The sequence below is a fragment of the Salmo salar genome, chromosome 13 (genome assembly GCF_965601325.2).
Source record: "Salmo salar chromosome 13, fSalSal1, whole genome shotgun sequence".
Lineage (NCBI taxonomy): Eukaryota > Metazoa > Chordata > Actinopteri > Salmoniformes > Salmonidae > Salmo > Salmo salar.
The window spans coordinates 46161454-46182635 of record NC_138303.1 but is presented as its reverse complement, the minus strand read 5'-3'; the positions used below and the strand labels follow the sequence as shown (position 1 = coordinate 46182635).

At 43.2% G+C, this 21182-nt stretch overlaps 1 protein-coding gene across 2 annotated transcripts in view; it reads left to right on the top strand.

Moving 5' to 3' along the window:
• atf7a (activating transcription factor 7a) overlaps nucleotides 1-21182 on the top strand; it is a 50840-nt gene that overhangs the window by 18122 nt on the left and 11536 nt on the right. For both annotated transcript variants that reach the window (XM_014135742.3, XM_014135739.3), the window contains exon 2: nucleotides 14875-14946. In XM_014135742.3, the coding sequence (XP_013991217.3) occupies nucleotides 14899-14946 (48 nt within the window). In that variant the 5' untranslated portion in view covers nucleotides 14875-14898. The remainder of the gene's footprint in view (nucleotides 1-14874; nucleotides 14947-21182) is intronic.

Sequence of the window (21182 nt, the reverse complement as noted above, 5' to 3'; positions counted from 1 at the left end):
TGGGAACTGTTCTGGTGGACATTCCTACAGTCAGCATGCCAATTGCACACTCCCTGAACTTGAGACATCTGTGGCATTGTGTTGTGACAAAATTGCACATTTTTGTTGGCCTTTTACTGCCCCCAGAACAAGGTACATCTGTGTAATGATCATGCTGTTTAATCAGCTTCTTGATATGCCACATCTGTCATGTGGATGGATTATCTTGGCAAATGAGAAATGCTCACTAACAGGGATGTAAACTAATTTGTGCACATTTCTGGGATCTTTTATTTCAGCTCACGAAACATGGGATCAACACTTTACATGTTGGGTTTATATTTTTGTTCAGTGTAGATAAAGTTGACACAATAGCGGGAGTGTTTACTCAGTGGCGGTTCTAGACCATTTCAACTGGGGGGGGGGGCGGCCAAGCTGGGGCCAGTTGTACTGTTAGAGGGGCCAGTTACATTAGACGTTATTGTTGTCATATCGTTTTCTTCACTGCATTGCAGGCAAAAGACCATGTTCATAATCATCATCGTTGCCACTGTCTAATAACGGATGTAAAAAAAAAGAACGATAGCAAAAATTTGTTATGTCAAAATTATTTCATACTCCACATTTAGGGGGGCCACAAGGGGGTCCAAAATTGTTGTCACAGGGCACTGCCCCCCCCCCCCCCCCAGAACCGCTAGTGTGTTTACTAATGATTATAAGCAATTATTTTGCTGACTTAGTCTGTCAAACTTTCTACATCTCCTTCTTTCCAAATGTGCTTTGATGCTCAAGGAGCAGCTAAAACGCTAGATACACAGGGGTGTAGAATGCTATAAGATGTGTGAACTTTCATGCAATGCACATTTTCATTGCTTGCTAGTAAATAAATACATCGGTCTTCCTTTGAAAAAGGTTGGACATGTCTGACTATTCATGACTCGTTAAACAGCAGTCGACAAGGTTGTTCTGGCTCTGAGTCCGATAATGCGTTAATGTTGTATCAAATGGACAGTGCGCCAATCCTATCTAACCTGGTATGGTATGATTTGATACGGAATCTTTTCTTACTTTAAATGTATAGACTAATCAACGCTGATCAGGCCCGGTCCGATATTCCACCCTAGGCGAACCCCCCCCCCCCCCAAAAGAAATAATGCCGGACCCACCAATCCGCGCAAAGTAGTATAGTAGGCTAGGCTATACAGTGTCGGCTCGCAATGCGCTTTAATGAATGCTCATGTGGTAGCCTACCGTTTCTAAAACAGGCAATTTACTGTTAATCCCTGTCATTTGTTTATATTCATTTCTGTTAATGCATGTATTAATTACAGTAATTTACTGATCTCCTTCTCTGAGTGGAAACGTTGTTTGCAGAGTTAACATCCCGCTACACTTGAGAGAAACAAGTTTTGGTTTATTTCATACCATAACTTACGCGCTCCATGTGAGCAATGAGCATGTGACTGGTTTCTCTGTCCTGTTAATGTTGACAGAGCTAGCATAGAAGTACCTGGCCTGCTTCTAACAAATGTCAAATGTAGGAAAGAGCCCAGCTGGGCTTCTCAGTAATGTTTTCTTCACCTCACACAGTAAGTCAACGAAGTCCTTTTAAATATACAGTTCCAGTCAAAAGTTTGGACACCTACTCATTCAAGGGTTTTTCTTAATTTTTACTATTTTCTACATTGTAGGATAATAGTGAAGACATCAAAACTATGAAATGACAAATGGAATCATGTAGTAACCAAAAAAGTGTTAAACAAATCAAAATATATTTTAGATTCTTCAAAGTAGCCACCCTTTGCCTTGATGACAGCTTTGCACACTCTTGGCATTCTCTCAACCAGCTTCATGAGGAATGCTTTTCCAACAGTCTTGAAGGAGTTTCCACATATGCTGAGCACTTGTTGGCTGCTTTTCCTTTTTATGGGGGTGTGTGAGTTTTCTGATTCTTTCTAGGCCAAGGCCTATACAGTGCATTCAGAAAGTATTCAGACCCTTCTCTAAATTTTGTTACGTTACAGCCTTATTGTAAAATTGATTAAATTAAATTGTTTCTTCATCAATCACCGCATTCTTATCGGCAGACTCAATAGCCTTGGCTTCTCAAATGACTGCCTCACAGTCTCTATGTGGGTGCCACAGGGTTCAGTACTAGGGCCGACTCTTTTCTCTGTATATATCAATGATGTCGCTCTTGCTACTGGTGATTCTCTGATCCACCTCTACGCAGATGACACCATTCTGTATACATCTGCCCCTTCTTTGGACACTGTGCTGTCGTGTCTTTGGGTCACCATTAAACTGAAGACATGTTTATCAATTAACTCCCTGTAATTATTATCACACGATTAAACTGATTAATCGTTTAATTGTAATTAACTAGGAGATCGGGCCACCAAGGAAAATATTCAGATTACAAAGTTATAATTTTCCTAATATAACTTTCCTATATTATAACGTTATATATTATATTCTATTATAGTATAGGCCGATTATCTTCTGGTTTAAATGGGGTATTTTACCTCGCGTCCAGTCTCATTCCAAACGTCTTAAATTGTTGTATCTGCACGAACCCAGCCTTTACTAAGAGTCATCCATACATCAATTGTCTTAAAATCATTTATTTACTAAACTAAGTAATTCACAGAAAGCATACAAACAGTAATTATCATCACAAAGAATTGGTAGAGTAATGTGCCCTAGTGGGCTAAACAGGCATGGCTGGTCTGTTAGACAAAGGGTCATAAAAAGTTCAGCTGAGGAGGCACACAGAGTTCATTAATATTAACAATTGATATGCTAATCCTTTGCACATGAACGCTCACTCATTCGGGAACAATTGCAATCAATATATATTTACGCTCAGTGTGTCGTCGGGATCCTTGTTGGAGCGTCGTTCTGTTGGAGAGTTTTGTCCGCGTTCTCTCTCTCTCTCTCTCTCTCTCTCTCTCTCTCTCTCGGTTAGAATGGATCTTTCAAAGCAACATTCATTAATGTCGTCATAGAATGGATGTTTCGTCGGTCTTCGCGTTCAATGATATAATTTCTAGCTGCAGACTATTAATTAATATCAAAGACTTGTTCTTATTCTGTCGATATCGATAGTCTAAAAGTTAACCACGTGGTATAGTTCACTTTCAGTAGAGGAATTGGATGGTAAAACCTATTGGCCAACTCGCAATGGAGTGGAGGCCTGGTCTCCAGACAGTAAATCAGGGTGGGGTTTTATAGTGAACATAGAACAGGCTTGTCACATGACGCCTGGTCCTGTCTGTGTCCCTGGGGGGTGTGCCGATGACTGATTTAATCTTTGAACATAGAATGTATTTATCACATTAACATCAGTACACAGCATCTCAATGTATCACAAATAGCTTTATCCTTATTAACCTCTTGGGGCTAGGTGGGACGCTAGCGTGCCACCCGTGGTGCACTCCATCAACAGCAGGTGCATTTCAAGAGCGGCAAATTTGAATCCAAATAAATGTCAAAATTCAAATTTTTCAAAAATACAACTATGTTACACCATTTGAAAGATAAACATCTCCTTAATCTAACCACGTTTTACGATTTCAAAAAGGTTTTACGGCGAAAGCATAAATTTAGAGTATGTTAGGACAGTACATTTACAAGAGTTGTGTGTAATGTTTTGTCAAGTCAAAGACAGGGTCACCAAAACCATAAAACCAGCTAAAATGATGCACTAACCTTTTACAATCTCCATCAGATGACACTCCTAGGACATTATGTTAGACAATGCATGCATTTTTAGTTCTATCAAGTTCATATTTATATACAAAAACAGCGTTTTACTATGGCATTGATGTTGAGGAAATCGTTTCCCTCCAATAACCGGCAGTCAAGTCAGCGTCAGAAATTAAATAATTAAAATTAGAAAACATTGGTAAAATATTATATTGTCATTTAAAGAATTATAGATTTACATCTCTTGAACGCAATCAACTTGCCAGATTTAAAAATAACCTTACTGGGAAATCACACTTTGCAATAATCTGAGCACTGCGCCCAGAAAAATACGCGTTGCGATACAGACTAGACGTCATGTTGGGGAGATCTAAAATCGAAAATACTATGTAAATAATCCATTACCTTTGATTCTCTTCATCAGATGTCACTTCCAGGTATCACAGGTCCATAACGAATGTAGTTTTGTTCAAAAAAGCTCATCATTTATGTCCAAAAATCTCCGTCTCGTTAGCACATGATGTAAGCCAGCCGGACTTCTCGTCATGAACGAGGGGAAAAAATATATTTCCGTTCATTCAAACATGTCAAACGTTGTATAGCATAAATCATTAGGGCCTTTTTTAACCAGAACATGAATAATATTCAAGGTGGACGAATGCATACTCTTTTATAACGTATTGGAACGAGGGTACCCAACATGAACTAGCGCGCCAGGTGTCTAATGGGACATCACCGTTCCATGGCTCTTGTTCGGTCAGATCTCCCTCCAGAAGACTCAAAACACTTTGTAAAGGCTGGTGACATCTAGTGGAAGCAATAGGAAGTGCCAAAATATTCCTAAACCCCTGTGTTTTTCAATGGGATAGGTTTAAAGTCAATACAACACATCAGGTATCCACTTCCTGTCAGAAAATGTCTCAGGGTTTTGCCTGCCAAATGAGTTCTGTTATACTCACAGACACCATTCAAACAGTTTTGGAAACTTTAGAGTGTTTTCTATCCATATATAATAAGTATATGCATATTCTAGTTACTGGGTAGGATTAGTAACCAGATTAAATCGGGTACATTTTTTTTATCCAGACGTGCAAATGCTGCCCCCTAGACCCAACAGGTTAATACATTCTATACAACCATTTGGATGCAAGTCCGATAGCTGAGGCTATTATATAAACAGTTTTATGGTAATATGGCTATATCGTCTCTTCTGAGTATCACAAAATTGTACCAAGCGGACCAGTTTGTAGCTGGATTCTTCACCAATCTCCCATACCTTCTCCAGAACATACATGTCATTCAGTTCCCCAATTCTGTGAGTTGGAAGAATTTCCTGTGTCTCTCTATGAACCATGTGGCAAGAGATTCTCCTCTAGAATTTTACAACCCTTCACACAGGGCCTGGGTGGGGGAGGTAGGTTGGGGGATGGTGCAAGGGGGAGGGGGTCAACTGTCCTCCCTGTACTCAAAGAGGCCAACGTCATGACAGTGCTAACAAACCTCCAGACGAGCTTCAACGCCATACAACATTCCTTCCGTGGCCTCCAACTGCTTTTAAATGCTAGTAAAACTAAGTGCATGCTCTTCAACCGATTGTTGCCCGCACCCTCCTGCCCGACTAGCATCACTACTCTGGACGGTTCTGACCTAGAATATGTGGACAACTACAAATACCTAGGTTTATGGTTAGACTGTAAACTCTCCTTCTAGACTCACATTAAGCATCTCCAATCCAAAATTAAATCTAGAATCGGCTTCCTATTTCGCAACAAAGCCTCCTTCACTCATGCTACCAAACATACCCTCGTAAAACTGACTATCCTACCAATCCTTGACTTCGGCGATGTAATTTACAAAATATCCGCCAACACTCTACTCAGCAAACTGGATGTAGTCTATGACAGTGCCTTCCGTTTTGTCACCAAAGCCCCATATACTACCCACCACGGCGACCTGTATGCTCTTGTTGGCTGGCCCTCACTACATATTCGTCGCCAAACCCGCTGGCTCCAGGTCATCTATATGTCTTTGCTAGGTAAAGCCCCGCCTTATCTCAGCTCACTGGTCACCAGAGCAACACCCACCCGTAGCACGCTCTCCAGAAGGTATATTTCACTGGTCATCCCCAAAGCCAACACTTCCTTTGGCCGCCTTTCCTTCCAGTTCTCTGCTTCCAATGACTAGAACGAATTGCAAAAATCACTGAAGCTGGAAGCTTAAGTAGTATCTCTACTTGCACATCATCTGCACATCTATCACTCCAGTGTTAATGCTATATTGTAATTATTTCACCTCTATAGGCTATTTATTGCCTTACTCCCTACTCTTGTATATTTGCACACACAGTAAATGTATTTATTTATTTATGTTTAACTCTGTGTTGTTGTTTTTGTCGCACTGCTTTGCTTTAACTTGGCCAGGTCGCAGTTGTAAATGAGAACTTGTTCTCAACTGGCCAACCTGATTAATTAAATAAAGGTGAAATAAAAAATAAATAAATAAATCTACACACAGTACCCCATAATGACAAAGTGAAAATAGGTTTTTAGAATTTTTTGCAAATCATCCTTCAGATGTTTCTACAACTTGATTGAAGTCCACCTGTGGTAAATTCAATTGATTGGTCAGGATTTGGAAAGGCACACACCTGTCTATATAAGGTCCCATAGTTGACAGTGCATGTCAGAGCAAAAACCAAGCCATGAGGTCAAAGGAATTGTGTGTAAAAAGGGAAAGGAAAGGGGGATACCTAGTCAGTTGTACAACTGAATGCCTTCAACTGAAATGTGCCTTCCACATTTCAGAATCAGAGAGGTGGGTCAGGCTGCCTTAATCGACATCTACATCTTCGACGCCTGGGCAACAGTGGGTTAACCGCCTTGCTCAGAGACAGAATGACAGATTTGTACCTTGTCATTGAGCTCCAAGACAGGATTGTGTCGAGGCACAGATCTAGGGAAAGGTACCAAAAGATTGCTGCAGCATTGTGGCCTCCATCATTCTTAAATTGAAGAAGTTTGGAACCACCAAGACTCTTCTTAGAGCTGGTCACCCAGCTAAACTGAGCAATCAGGGGAGAAGGGCCTTGGTCAGGGAGGTGACCAAGAACCCAATGGTCATTCTGACAGAGCTCCTGAGCTCCTCTGTGGAGATCATCAATAAAATGTATTTATAAAGCCCTTCTTACATCAGCTGATGTCACAAAGTGCTGTACAGAAACCCAGCCTAAAACCCCAAACAGCAAGCAACGCAGGTGTAGAAGCACGGTGGTTAGGAAAAACTCCCTAGAAAGGCCAGAACCTAGGAAGAAACCTAGAGAGGAACCAGGCTATGAGGGGTGGCCAGTCCTCTTCTGGCTGTGCTGGGTGGAGATTATAACAGAACATGGCCAAGATGTTCAAATGTTCATAGATGATCAGCAGGGTCAAATAATAATAATCACAGTGGTTGTCGAGGGTGCAACAGGTCAGCACCTCAGGAGTAAATGTCAGTTGGCTTTTCATAGCCGATCATTCAGAGTATCTCCACTGCTCCTGTTGTCTCTAGAGAGTTGAAAACAGCAGGTCTGGGACAGGTAGCACGTCCGGTGAACAGGTCAGAGTTCCATAGCCGCAGGCAGAACAGTTGAAACTGGAGCAGCAGCACGGCCAGGTGGACTGGGGACAACAAGTAGTCATCAGGCCAGGTAGTCCTGAGGCATGGTCCTAGGGGGGGAGGGAGAGAGGGAGAGAAACTTAAATTCACACAGGAGAAATACAATAGATATAACAGACAGCCCCCCGACACATAAACTACTGCAGCATAAATACTGGAGGCTGAGACAGGAGGGGTCGGGAGACACTGTGGCCCCATCCGACGATACCCCCGGACAGGGCCAAACAGGCAGGATATAACCCCACCCACTTTGCCAAAGCACAGCCCCCACACCACTAGAACCTTCCAGAAGTACAACCATCTCAGCAGCACTCCACCAATCAGTCCAGCATCCTGGAGTCGCCTCTTCACTGTTGACGTTGAGACTGGTGTTTTGCAGGTACTATGTAATGAAACTGCCAGTTGAGGACTTGTGAGGCATCTGTTTCTCAAACTAGACACTCTAATGTCTAGTTCAGTTATGCACCGGGGCCTCCCAGTCCTCTTTCTATTCTGGTTAGAGACAGTTTGTGCAGTTCTGTGAAGGGAGTTGTACAAGATCTTTAGTTTAATGGCAATTCTCACATGGAATAGCCTTCATTTCTCAGAACAAGAAAAGACTGACAAGTTTCAGAAGAAAGGTCTTTGTTTCTGGCCATTTTGAGCCTGTAATCGAACCCACAAATGCTGATTCTCCAGCTCCTCAGCTAGTCTAAAGAAGGCCAGTTTTATTGCTTCTTTAATCAGAACAACAGTTTTCAACTGTGCTAACATATTTGCGTAAGGGTGTTCTAATGATCAATTAGCCTTTTAAAATGATATACTTAGATTAGCTAACACAACGTGACATTCGAACACAGGAGTGATGGTTGCTGATATGGGCCTCTTTACGCCTATGTAGATATTCTATAAAAATTCTGCCGTTTCCAGCTACAATAGTCATTTACAACATTAACGATGTCTACACTGTATTTCTGATCAATTTGATGTTATTTTAATTGACCAAAAAATTTGCTTTTCTTTCAATAACAAGGACATTTCTAACTGACCCCAAACTTTTGAACTGTAGTGTATATCCTACTAACGGGACATCTATAACTGTAATATATTATGTTTCACCGAGTCATGGCTGAACAACGACGTGATTAACATACATCTGGCGGGTTTTAAGCTTTTTCGGCAGGATTGAACAGCGGCCTCTGGTAAGACAAGTGGAGGATGGCCTATGCATATTTGTAAACAACACCTGGTACACAAAATCTAAGGAAGTCTCAAGGTTTTGCTCGCCTGAGGTAGAGTATCTCATGATAAGCTGTAGACCACACTATTTACCAAGAGAGTTTACATCTATATTTTTCGTAGCTGTCTATATACCACGCAAGACCGATGCTGGCACTAAGACCTCACTCAATGAGCTGTATAAGGCCATAAGCAAACAGGAAAACGCTCATCCGGAGGCGGTGCTCATAGTGGCCGGGGACTTTAATGCAAGGAAACTCAAATCAGTTTTACATTTCTATCAGCATGTTAAATGTACAACCAGAGGGGAAAAAACTCTAGACCACCTTTACTCCACACACAGAGACACATGAAAAGCTCGCCCTCCATTTGACAAGTCTGACCATAAAGCAGGAAACACCAGTGACTCGGTCAATAAGAAAGTGGTCAGGTGAAGCAGATGCTAAGCTACAGGACTGTTTTGCTAGCACAGACTGGAATATGTTCTGGGATTCTTCTGATGGCATTGAGGAGTACACCACAACCGTCACTGGCTTCATCAATAAGTGCATCGATGACATCGTCCCCACAGTGACCGTGAGTGCATAACCCAAACAGAAGCCATGGATTACAGTCACCATCCGCACTGAGCTAAAGGGCAGAGCTGCCGCTTTCAAGGAGCGGGACTCTAACCCGGAAGCCTATAAGATATCCCGCTATGCCCTCCGATGAACCGTCAAACAGGCAAAGCATCAATACAGGACTAAGATCGAATCGTACTACACTAACTCCGACGCTTATCGGATGTGGCAGGGCTTGCAAACTATTACAGACTACAAAGGGAAGCACAGCCACGAGCTGCCCAGTGACACAAACCTACCAGACGAGCTGAATTACTTCTATGCTCGCTTCGAGGCAAGTAACACTGAAACATGCATGACAGCACCAGCCGTTCAGGACGACTGTGTGATCACTCTCCCCGTAGCCGATGTTAGTAAGACCTTTAAACAAGTCAACATTCACAAGGCCGCAGGGCCAGACGGATTGCCAGGACGTGTAGTTCGAGCATAGACTGACCTACTGCCAAGTGTCTTCACTGACATTTAAAATCTGTCTCTGACTGAGTCTGTAATACCAACATATTTCAAGCAGACCACCATAGTCCATGTGCCCAAGAACACTAAGGTAACCTGCCTAAATGACTACCAACCCGTAGCACTCACGTCTGTAGCCATGAAGTGCTTTGAAAGGCTGGTCATGGCTCACATCAACACCATTATCCCAGAAACCCTAGACCAACTTCAATTTGCATACCGCCCTAAGAGATCCACAGATGATGCAATCTCTATTGCACACAACACTGCCCTTTCCCACCTGGACAAAAGGAACACCTATGTGAGAATACAATTCATTGACTACAGCTCAGCGTTCTACAACATTGTGACCTCAAAACTCATCACTAAGCTAAGGACCCTGGGACTAAACACCTCCCTCTGCAACTGTCTCTTGGACTTCCTGATGGGCCACCCCCAGGTGGTAAAGGTAGGTAACAACACATCCGCCCCGGTGATCCTCAACACGGGGGCAGTCCCTCCTGTACTCCCTGTTCACTCATGACTGCATGGCCAGGCACGACTCCAACACCACCAAGTTTGCCGATGACACGAGTGGTAGGGCTGATCACTGACAACGATGACACAGCCTATAGGGAGGTCAGAGACCTGGTCGTGTGTGCCAGGACAACAACCTCTCCCTCAATGTGATCAAGACAAAGGAGATGATTGTGGACTACAGGAAAAGGAGGACCAAGCACGCCCCCATTCTCTTTGACAGGGCTGTAGTGGAGCAGGTTGAGAGCTTCAAGTTGCTTGGTGTCCACATCACCAACAAACTGTCATGGTCCAAACACACTAAGACAGTTGTGTGGAGGGCACTACAAAGCCTATTCCACGTCAGGAGACTGAAAATATTTGGCATGGGTCCTCAGATCCTCAAAAGGTTCTACAGCTGCACAATCGAGAGCATCCTGACGAGTTGCATCACAGCCTGGTATGGCAACTGCTTGGCCTCCGACCGTAAGACGCAACAGAGGGTAGTGCGAACGGCCCAGTACATCACTGGGGCCAAACTTCCTGCCATTCAGGACCTCTATATCAGGTGGTGTCAGAGGAAGGCCCTAAAAATGATCAAAAACTCCAGCCACCCTGGTCATAGACTGTCCTCTCTGCTAACACACGGCAAGCTGTACTGGAGCACCAAGTCGAGGTCCAAAAGGCTTCTAAACAGCTTCTACCCCCAAGCCATAAGACTCCTGAACATCTAATCAAAGGGCTACCCAGACCCCTCTTACGCTGCTGCAACTCTCTGTTTTATAATCTATGCATTGTCACTTTAACTCTACCTACATGTACATATTACCTCAATTACCCCCGCACATTGACTCTGTACCGGTACCCCTTGTATATAGCCTCACTTGTTATTTCACTGCTGCTGTTTAATTATTTGTACTAATTTCTATTTAACACTTTTTTCTTTTTTTCTTAACTTAAAGCATTGTTGGTTAAGGGCTTGTAAGTAAGCATTTCACTGTAAGGTCTACACCTGTTGTATTCAGTGCATGTGACAAATACAATTTGATTTCATTTGAAGTCTCGGAATGTCCTTGAGTGGCCCAGCCAGAATCCGGACTTTGAACTCGATCTAACATATTTCGAGAGACCTGAAAATAGCCGTGACGCTCCCCATCTAACCTGAGAGCACTTGAGAGGATCTGCAGAGAAGTATGGGAGAAACTCCCCAAATACAGGTGTGCCAAGCTTGTGGTGTCATGGCTGTTATCGCTGCCAAAGGCACTTCAACAAAGTACTGAGTAAGGGGTCTGAATACATATGTAAATGTGATATTTTTTTTAATTTTTAATTTTTATAAATTTGCAAACATTTTATGAACCTGTTTTTGCTTTGCCATTATGGGGTGTTGTGTAGATTGATGAGGGGGGAAAAAAACGTATTTCATCCATTTTAGAATAAGGCTTTAATGTAACAAAGTGGAAAAAGTCAAGGGGTCTGAACACTTTCCGAATGCACTGGACTTCCATTAAGAAAGTTTCCTAAAATATCCAACTCTTTTAATAAGACTCAAGCGCTCCTTTTATGATTTCATCTAGTAAAAGGCCTATTTTCAGTCGCTTAAGCTACATGATTTCTCTCACTGCGGCCTTCTCTCTTTGAAGAACTTATGCCACTGCCATCGAATGACCGCAGCAAGGTCTGTGACGTAATGTGAATATTTTGGAAAAAGTGGGAGAAAACCTATCCGGCTTTGTTTGAATGGTTTTGCGCATCGAGAAAGTGTTTTTTTTTTAATACAGATTCTATTTTGTGCAGACAAGGACAAGTTAGACATATATCTTTATGTTGACTCTGTTAATGTTGTCAGTACAAAAATGCAACAGATCCTGTCCAACCTGGCATTTCTTAATTTGTTGAATTTAATATTTAGAAGTAATTACCTGGATAATAATGAAATGCCATGATAATTACGAAGTGTAATGACTTGTTTCAAGAAGCATATCCATGTAATCAAGTGTACAAGTAAAAGTCTGTCCCCCACCCCTCCTTCTGCTTCATCCAGTTTTTGTCCTTGATGTGGCACACACAGCCCGTTAGTCCACACCATGAGTATAACGAGTTGCTGGTGTATTGTCGTGTGTAGATGGACTGAACTCACACATCTCTGCCCAAATAGACTCAGAGGATTGTGTTTTAGTGTGGGCAGTGTAAGAGGCCTAACACCAGCCTGCTGTATTGGCTTGCTGCTCTCCGCTCCACACACAAGGCTGCATCCCAAATGTCATCGTATTCCTGATATTGGGGACTACTTTTGACGAGAGCCCAGTGGGTCAAAAGAAGTGCACTAAATATGGAATAGGGTGCCATTTGGGGACGCCGGCATAGGCTGTGAGGTCTGTTAGGAATCAAGCTCTCTGCTTCTCTGCCTTGTATGTGTTCCGTTTCCTCCTTTTGAGCTCACTGGGGAAGGGTAGGCCAGCCTGCTTTTTATAGGCAAATAAGATGCAGCCTTTGTATTTTTCGAGAGAGACGAGAGATTGAACAGTGGAAACATGATAAGTGCTACTAAAACGAGTGGTCTATAAAAGGTTGTAAGTCAAGTACTAGGCTATATGAATGTACAGTTACACTGTGGTTACATTGTAGGCCTACCTGGCAGTGTGTTTACCATGTAAAAAGGCCTATAACAGGTTGTAATTAGATGGTTTCTTACAGAGATTTACATGGTTACAGATCTACATGGCATCTTCAGTGGATGTTATTGGAGGAGAAAGTGATGCTGTTGTATAATCTGTTGTGTGTGTGTGTGTGTGTGTGTGTGTGTGTGTTGTGGGACTTGCGTTGTGTAATAGTTGTTGCCAGACGTCATCTAGAGGCTTGTGTTGGGACGTTAGGACAGAGTGCTGCTGAAAAATGTATGCCATAAACCACCCCCCCCCCACCCCCACCCCCAAGTATCATCTCTTCTCTACCTTCCCTCTCCTGTCTCTCCATCCCTCTCTGCTCCCATGCTCCACTTGAAGTCAGGTTGTGAGGTTTAGTGAAGATAACTTGGTCATTCAATGTTAATGTCCTATCCCCAACATTACATCACATCCCATGATTAACATTTCATGACCAAGTTATCTTTACTAAACTTCCCAACCTGTCTTCCCTGTGGGGAAGAGGGGAAAAGAGAGCGGGTGGGATAGAAGAGAGGGTGGGATAGAGAAGAGGGAGGAAGAGGTGAGGAGAAGAGAGGGAGGAGGAGAGCGAGCGAGGGAGGGTGGTAGTACTCAACAGGGACAGTTGACAGACAAAGTTGAACCCAGGCCTGTAACCGCCAAACAAGCTTTAGGTCCTGTCAGTTCAACTGTACTCACACACGGTCGGGAAGGAGAAACTAAACGGTGTTGAATGTGTGTTATGTCACATTTGTCAATAGTAGACTATAGGCCTATGCTCGGAAATGTGAGTTGAGAGAGGTGGGTGAAATCAACTGAAACTGCAGATTAGATAGAAGGTGGGTGGGCCTAAATGGCCTAAGAGGAAATGTCCTGAAACAGGGAGGGAATTTGTCCAATACAATCTGATTTTGTCCAATGCTTGTTTTCTTTGTCCGTTGCATGTTTTGCTACGTTGTGCACTAATGAGTACGACCCAGAGCAGCATAGGCCTAAATCTAATTTACAGTGTTGTACCTTATTGGCAACAATTTTTGATGGGCGAGTTTCAAACTCTTGACAATTCACACCTTCCAACACCAGCTGAGAGTAGTGTGTCTCCCATTCATCAACTGTAGTGTGCCCTTCCCTTCCTAGCTAGGAGCTAGGTCTCTTCTCGTTAGACTAGGGGTTTGTCTGGAATGAACATGGGTCTCTCGGCATTCTGAACGTGCTTGGTTTCTGTTTTGCTTGTGGCAGTAAAGTCACTGAGAAAGTGGGGTGACAGCAGCAGACAAGAACAGGCAAATGAGATCATACGATAAGGGCCACGTCCAAAATGGCACCCTATTCCCTATGTAGTGCTCTACCTTTGACCCGGGCCCATGGGGTTGAGGTCAAAGTGGTGCACTATGCAGTGACATAGGGTGCCATTTGGGACGTATCCGGGATGAGATGAAAGATGGTCGTTGAGGGTCACTAGGGGAGTAGGATGGCGCACAGATATTTGAGCTGTGGAATTAGAGATGACATCCTTCAAAAACTAGGCGATTGGGGGGGGGGGGGGGGGGGGGGGGCATTGACGTGTAGTCTACTGGACTATAGAGTGGTAGTTGAATCTGAAAGATGGAGGGAGCTGGCAAAAAGAGAGAGAGAGAGAGAGAGAGAGAGAAAGAGCCTACAGAAAAGAAGAGCGAGAGACAGAGTCAAGAATGGGTGCTTGGGGACTAGTGGTGGGTGTGATGGAGAAGTCTATGTACTAACCAAATGCTAGCTACCTTCTCTCCTGTAAGCTTCTCCTCATTCATTGGCCAGCTGAAAGCCCCTTGTATGAAGGAAACACCACCAGGGAGACCTCATCTCGCTGCCTAGCTTTGTGTGTGTGTGTGTGTGTGTGTGTGTGTGTGTGTGTCAATGTGTGTTTTCCTCCCTGCTTGGGTAGGTTATTTTTAAATCCATTCTGCTTCCTGGCTGCCCTGACTACAGCTAGCCTACCAGCAGGACAGGAGTATTCCTGCTTTGTTGTTTTCTGGACTAGTCTACTGGAGGACTAACTGAACCGATTTGAGGAAATTAAGAAAAGGAAAGAAACGACAACAATGTTCTCTTCTCCTCTCCCACAGTTACATTGCAAACTGTTTGCAAAGATGGGGGACGACCGACCTTTTGTGTGCAACGCTCCGGGCTGTGGACAGGTAAGCCGTCAACTACCTCCATCTTGTCTCGGGTTTCAGGTGTGTATGTGTATGGTTGTACTTGGTGTGTGTGTGTGTGTGTTTGTATGGTTGTACTTGGTATTTGTGTGTGTGTGTGTGTGTGTGTGTGTGTGTGTGTGTGTGTGTGTGTGTGTGTGTGTGTGTGTGTGTGTGTGTGTGTGTGTGTGTGTGTGTGTGTGTGTGTGTGTGTGTGTGTGTGTGTGTGTGTGTGTGTGTGGTTGTACTTGGTATTTGTGTGTGTGTGTGTGTGTGTGTGTGTGTGTGTGTGTGTGTTTGTATGGTTGTACTTGGTATTTGTGTGTGTGTGTGTGTGTGTGTGTGTGTGTGTGTGTGTGTTTGTATGGTTGTACTTGGTATTTGTGTGTGTGTGTGTGTGTGTGTGTGTGTGTTTGTATGGTTGTACTTGGTATTTGTGTGTGTGTGTGTTTGTATGGTTGTACTTGGTATTTGTGTGTGTGTGTGTGTGTGTGTGTGTGTGTGTGTGTGTGTGTGTGTGTGTGTGTGTGTTTGTATGGTTGTACTTGGTATTTGTGTGTGTGTGTGTGTGTGTGTGTGTTGTATGGTTGTACTTGGTATTTGTGTGTGTGTTTGTATGGTTGTACTTGGTATTTGTGTGTGTGTGTGTGTGTGTGTGTGTGTGTGTGTGTGTGTGTGTGTGTGTGTGTGTGTGTGTTTGTATGGTTGTACTTGGTATTTATGTGTGTGTGTGTGTGTGTGTGTGTGTGTGTGTGTGTGTGTGTGTGTGTGTGTGTGTGTGTGTTTGTATGGTTGTACTTGGTATTTGTGTGTGTGTGTGTGTGTTTGTATGGTTGTACTTGGTATTTGTGTGTGTGGATTTGTGTTAGTGTGTGTTGTCTATAGCAGTTGACTCTGGATTAACTCTAAGTGAGTATCCTCCTCATTCAGTTGATTGGGAAGTTGAAACTGACGATGTTCATTCATACTGTACATAGCCTAGTTCTGTCGTGAAATGAATGGAAGTTCCCACTGCTGTCAGTGGAACAGAACATGGGTAGAGAGTAGACATGTTTTAGTTAGCCATCAACCGGCTTATGTTTCTGGCTGAGTGTCCACATGGACAACACATTCCTATTGCCGGTCTGCTTCTGTTCTCTCGCCTACTCCTTATTGGCTTGACAATGACTAGCTAGGAAGCTAGCTCTGTTGCGAAACAATTCTAATGTAGGCTATTAAATGGATTAGCTCTGCTTATTCTGTTTCTCTGGAAGAGCCCTCGTGGACGACACAACGCCATCCAGGTGACACACACACACACACACACTGATCGCACTGTTAGTGATAGCTAGCTAGTCGAACATGGGTCTCTCGGCTACTTCTGTTTCTCCGTGAGAGCCCACATGGACAATACACTGATCACTGACAGAGACGGCTAGCCTAGCAGTGTTGCGATACATTGCTAACAAGGATGTGTCTCCTCCACTCAGCCAGCCAGTGAGTCACAGGCAGCAGGCAGTACAGATGAGTAATCTAGGCGCCGTTATTGTTTCAACCCGTCTCTGTCTCACTTCTACTGCCCTGCAGACACGGAAGTTGAAGACCCACATAGTGACTCGGCTGGGCACAAAATGTCTGTGGCTGAAGGCAACCCAAATGGCACCCTAGTCCCATAGGGCTGTGATCAAAAGTAGCGCACTCTATATGGAATAGGGTGCCATTTGGGATGCCACCGTACTGGAGGTTAGCGACGCGCAACACGAGTGAGACTGCTTTGGCAGTAAAGTATGTCTACGACTACACAAGCCACAATCATGTCTCATGTAATGTTGGTTTTGGCCAGCAGAACATGATGAATATCAGTCATAACAAGACAGGTGTTGTTGTACTCTGTTCTAAGGTGCTAGATTTCACCTATAGGCTAGTTGTTTTAAAGCCTAGTACGACATTACAATACAGTCCCAGTGAAGACGTCTTTTCAACACCTCGCACTCTCTGGTTCTTCCCTCCTTGACTATTGATGCCGTGACTTAAGACTTATACGCCTTGTTATTAGGAAACATTATAAAGGCTCCCACATGCTTATAAAAGTGTTACCACCTATTTTACTGTGGACAGCTTGCAGACAACAGATGATTGTATTGTTAAGAGAGTGGACATGGAATTATTGATGTTATTACTTTGTCTCTTTTTATTCTAGAAGAAATCATTAGTGTTGTCCTCGGCATTTTAGTGTTTAGACACTGTACCACACACACACACACACACACACACACACACACACACACACACACACACCGTAACATGCGTCTGGAATGAATCATTGATTGCTTGTTGGCTCCATTTCCCTCTCGGAACCTTCAGGACACCAAGGGACTCAATTGAAGTTACCACAACACTGAGTTTGACTTCCACTTTACTTGCTTCTGTTAGGAAATTCAAGCTACCACAACAAACATTTTAGCTTCCACTTGACTTGCTTCTGTAAGGACAACAATGTTGTAACATATTTAATTTATTGACATGATTCATTTATTAATCAGTTACAAAAAGGCTACAATGGATGCTAAAATAAAATGTACAGGATGTCCTTTGAGATTTGGTTGAATCAACACTGATGTCTGTCTGTAGCTGACTTGCCAGTGTTAGTGTGTGTGTGTTGGGCAATATTATGATAGTATCGTCTATCGACGATGATTGACAGCCATCGCCGATGGTGACGACATCGTGATGTGACGGACAATGCTTTAGCCTATTTGAACTTGACTGGCGCCGCGCAGGCAAGAACGGAGTCTCGAAGTGCACAGCACAGCAGCACAAGTGACATTCTGGGTACTTCCTATTTGCTAAAGCCTATTTCAATAAGTATGTTGCATACAGAACGCAAGCGAGGAATATAGGCCAGACAGAGCCGATTAATTCCACCGACGCGCCGTAGAATGACACTACTTTACTATCTTGTGTCTAGCTGTTTAAAAAAAACGTAGGCTATATACACTATAGCCTTCTCTCCATTCGATAGGCTATGAATATGACTTTGGGCTATAGGTTACACTTTGATCGTTTTATGCATGGCTTTCTCCCGATCAAACAATTAACGTAACGGAGTTCCATCTTAAAAAGTTGCTTGAATAGCCTAAAAACCTAAGGTAGCCAGAGGACCGCACACAAAAAAAAGAATGAACATTCATACACCCACTACTGTAAGTCGCTCTGGATAAGAGCATCTGCTAAATGACTAAAATGTAAAAATGACTAATAATGAGAGAGCGAGAACAAACAATATCAATAGAAAAACGTAATGACAAGTTTTAAATCAAGTTTAAGCTTATTGAGAAAGAAATGATCCATGCGGGCCAGAAAAATTCCTTCATGCAACATTTAAAAAAAAACAAATGGCCAATAACCTGTCTTAAAAAAATGTAGGACAAGTTAGTCACAGTCACTTAGTTGCCAAATATTCTAGCCTGGTGTTGTCCTAAAGTTGCTGCTTTCAAAAATCGCAAGAATGAAAGTCTAATAGCCCAGGCATAGGCTATTCTCAATCAAAGCTTTATGAGTGAGATTATTTATGTATTATTTTATGGGGCTAATTAAGCAATTTATTTTCCAGTTCTGAATAACCTAGAGTGCTCCCTTACTCACTATGGTAAGACCGTTCCTCATCAGACAGTCACCGCTCCATCATGTGCACCACACACACACACACATACACACACACCTGTTCTATGCTGAAGCTCCTCCACCAGAAATAAATATTCGAAAAGATTTGCCTGCACTTAGTCTCTACCCGGGCTTTCAACATTATCTTTCGTCATGATTTGTCCTGTTGAAGCATTCGATTTCACGCTATAGCCCAACTGTAATTTTAGCTGAGTAAAAATAATATGGGGTTGGCCAATAGGGGGCAATACCCTCGTATATCACAATGTGGGTTTTTATGGCTACATAATCACGATAGGATGAAGATTGACATCACCCAACCCTAATGTGTGTGTCAACATGTTGTGAATCATCATAGCATAGTGTGTTGATGCTCCTTGGGTGTGTTTTGACACCTTCACACTCAAACACTTGGCTGCCCTTTTGCGTGTGTGTGTGGTGTGTTATTCAGTCCGAACAGATCAGAAGTATGATTTTATTCAGGTCATGTCCAGACCTTGTCTTGCTATGGCACATAGCATATTCATACGGGGAAACCTGTCCTGGTGTAAGTCTGGCCTTTCCCAGAATCCTTCTGTACAATTTGAGTTTATAGCGACAGGGTCTCCATTTTGACCTGTTTGCTATTTATTGTTAGATATGATAATCCTTACTTCCAGTATCTCCTACGTACGTACAGGTCAGAGAGACTAATTTTAGATGGTTCCCCCCCAGCCCTACCCAGTTGTCTTGGTCACAGGAAAGATACTGTCAGTCTGTGAGACGTATGAGTGTATTGGTGACGCTGCCGCTAGCTGTTACTGGCTAAAAATATGCTCCTGACACTTGACAGTGTTTCCACTTGGCTCTCTCTCTCTCTCTCCCCCCCCCCCCCCCCCCCCCCCCCCCCCCCGTCTCTCGTCCCCCCCTCTCTCACAACTGAACTTGTTACTGTGACACTCACGCAGCCGGAAATAGCCTTCATTTCAGAAGAAGACGGCGGAGAAACTAAAGTCTGTGTCACAAGTAGCACCCTATTCCCTATGTAGTGCACCACTTTCGACCAGAGCCTTTGGGCCGTGGTCAAAGTCGTGCATTAAATAGGAAATAGGGTAACATTTGGGCCTCAAGCCTAAAGCCATGATGATTAAAATTCCACCTACTGCATCCCCTCCTGATTCACCTCCACGGTCGCATTCATCAGGGTAAAATGTATCAAAAAGCTTTGTAACAGCAAACTAAATTGTTTTTCTTATTGGACATAGTGACACGTAGTCCGTCCCGGTTTCAGCGCGTTTCCTTCCTTTTGGTGCCTAATGAACACAATCTAGTTCTGTAAACTAAAACTAAACCAAAGCAACTCCAAAAGGGAAGAGAACAAATACAGAAAGACTGACCGAGGAAGACTATTGTAGGACCTTGGTGTGCCTGCCTGACTGGCACATGTGTGTCCTGTCTTTTGCAGATGGGCTGGAACTAGAGAAGAACACATACCTTGAATAAACACATACTTGTGCACTAGGCTACTTGTTTAGTGGACCATAAGTCTTACAAATGCAGTAGTAGAACAAGTGCACAGCAGATGCTAGATACATTTTTGTACCTTTTTTTTTTATTTTACTAGGCAAGTCAGTTAAGAACAAATGATGTACAGTAAGCCAGCAAGCAGGCCTAGCATTCCACTTCCCTGCTGAGAAAGCTGTTGAGTCGATGTGTTTTCAGTGTCAGCAGCATTTTGTGGCATATAGCGGTAGTCAGCCATGGCTTTTCCAAGACATGTTGTCTAGTTTGAAAGGGCTGTGGTACAAAAACCAGAGTGTATTGTACATCACAGATATTCTTTGTGGTGCAACCCAACGTGATACCGTATGAATGTGTTCCAAAAGATAGCAAGTCAAATGTATATGATTCTGTGACTTGACTTCTGATATTGAGGTGGTTTCTGGCACCTAACTGACTGAGCATCAGGCCTAATAGATTATCACCTCTCTCTCTCGCTCTTTCTCTTTCTCTCTTTGTGTGTGTTCACGGATCTACCCCAACCCGATTACCCGGGATCCGACCAGGTCAGATGAAAACATTTTGTAGTTAACCCTCAGATTATGAAAACGAACCAGTGCGCACTACACGTGACGCATGGTAAAATAGCCTACTTTTCGGTGAGGGGGACGACGCAGCGGAAATCGGGGATAGCCTATAGGTTATATGAAGTGACTTTCTGAGACATGGAGTCCTTCTGCTGACGTGAAGAAGAAACGGAATGAAAGAGAGTAGCCTACAGGCCAAGGATGAAAAACCAACAGCCAAATTGTGTTGTATGGGCCTCATTTTATGCACGTTGTATGTAAGGAGGGGAAAGGGTTGCCCATATTTTAAAGACCTTAGCTATTACATTTTATTTAGTCAATTTACTAGTTTATGTAATTTATTTGTTTAGGCTTGGCCTATTTAGTAGGCTATTTTGCTATTTTAATTAAAAAATATAAGTAAGTAATGTTGAATGACTCGAGTGATAGGCTATTTGTAGGCATAAAGCTGGGACGCACTCAAACGCTAGTTTCGTGGCTTCGTTCAAAATAAACAAGTTATATACTTTAATGCAGAGTTACCGACACGTT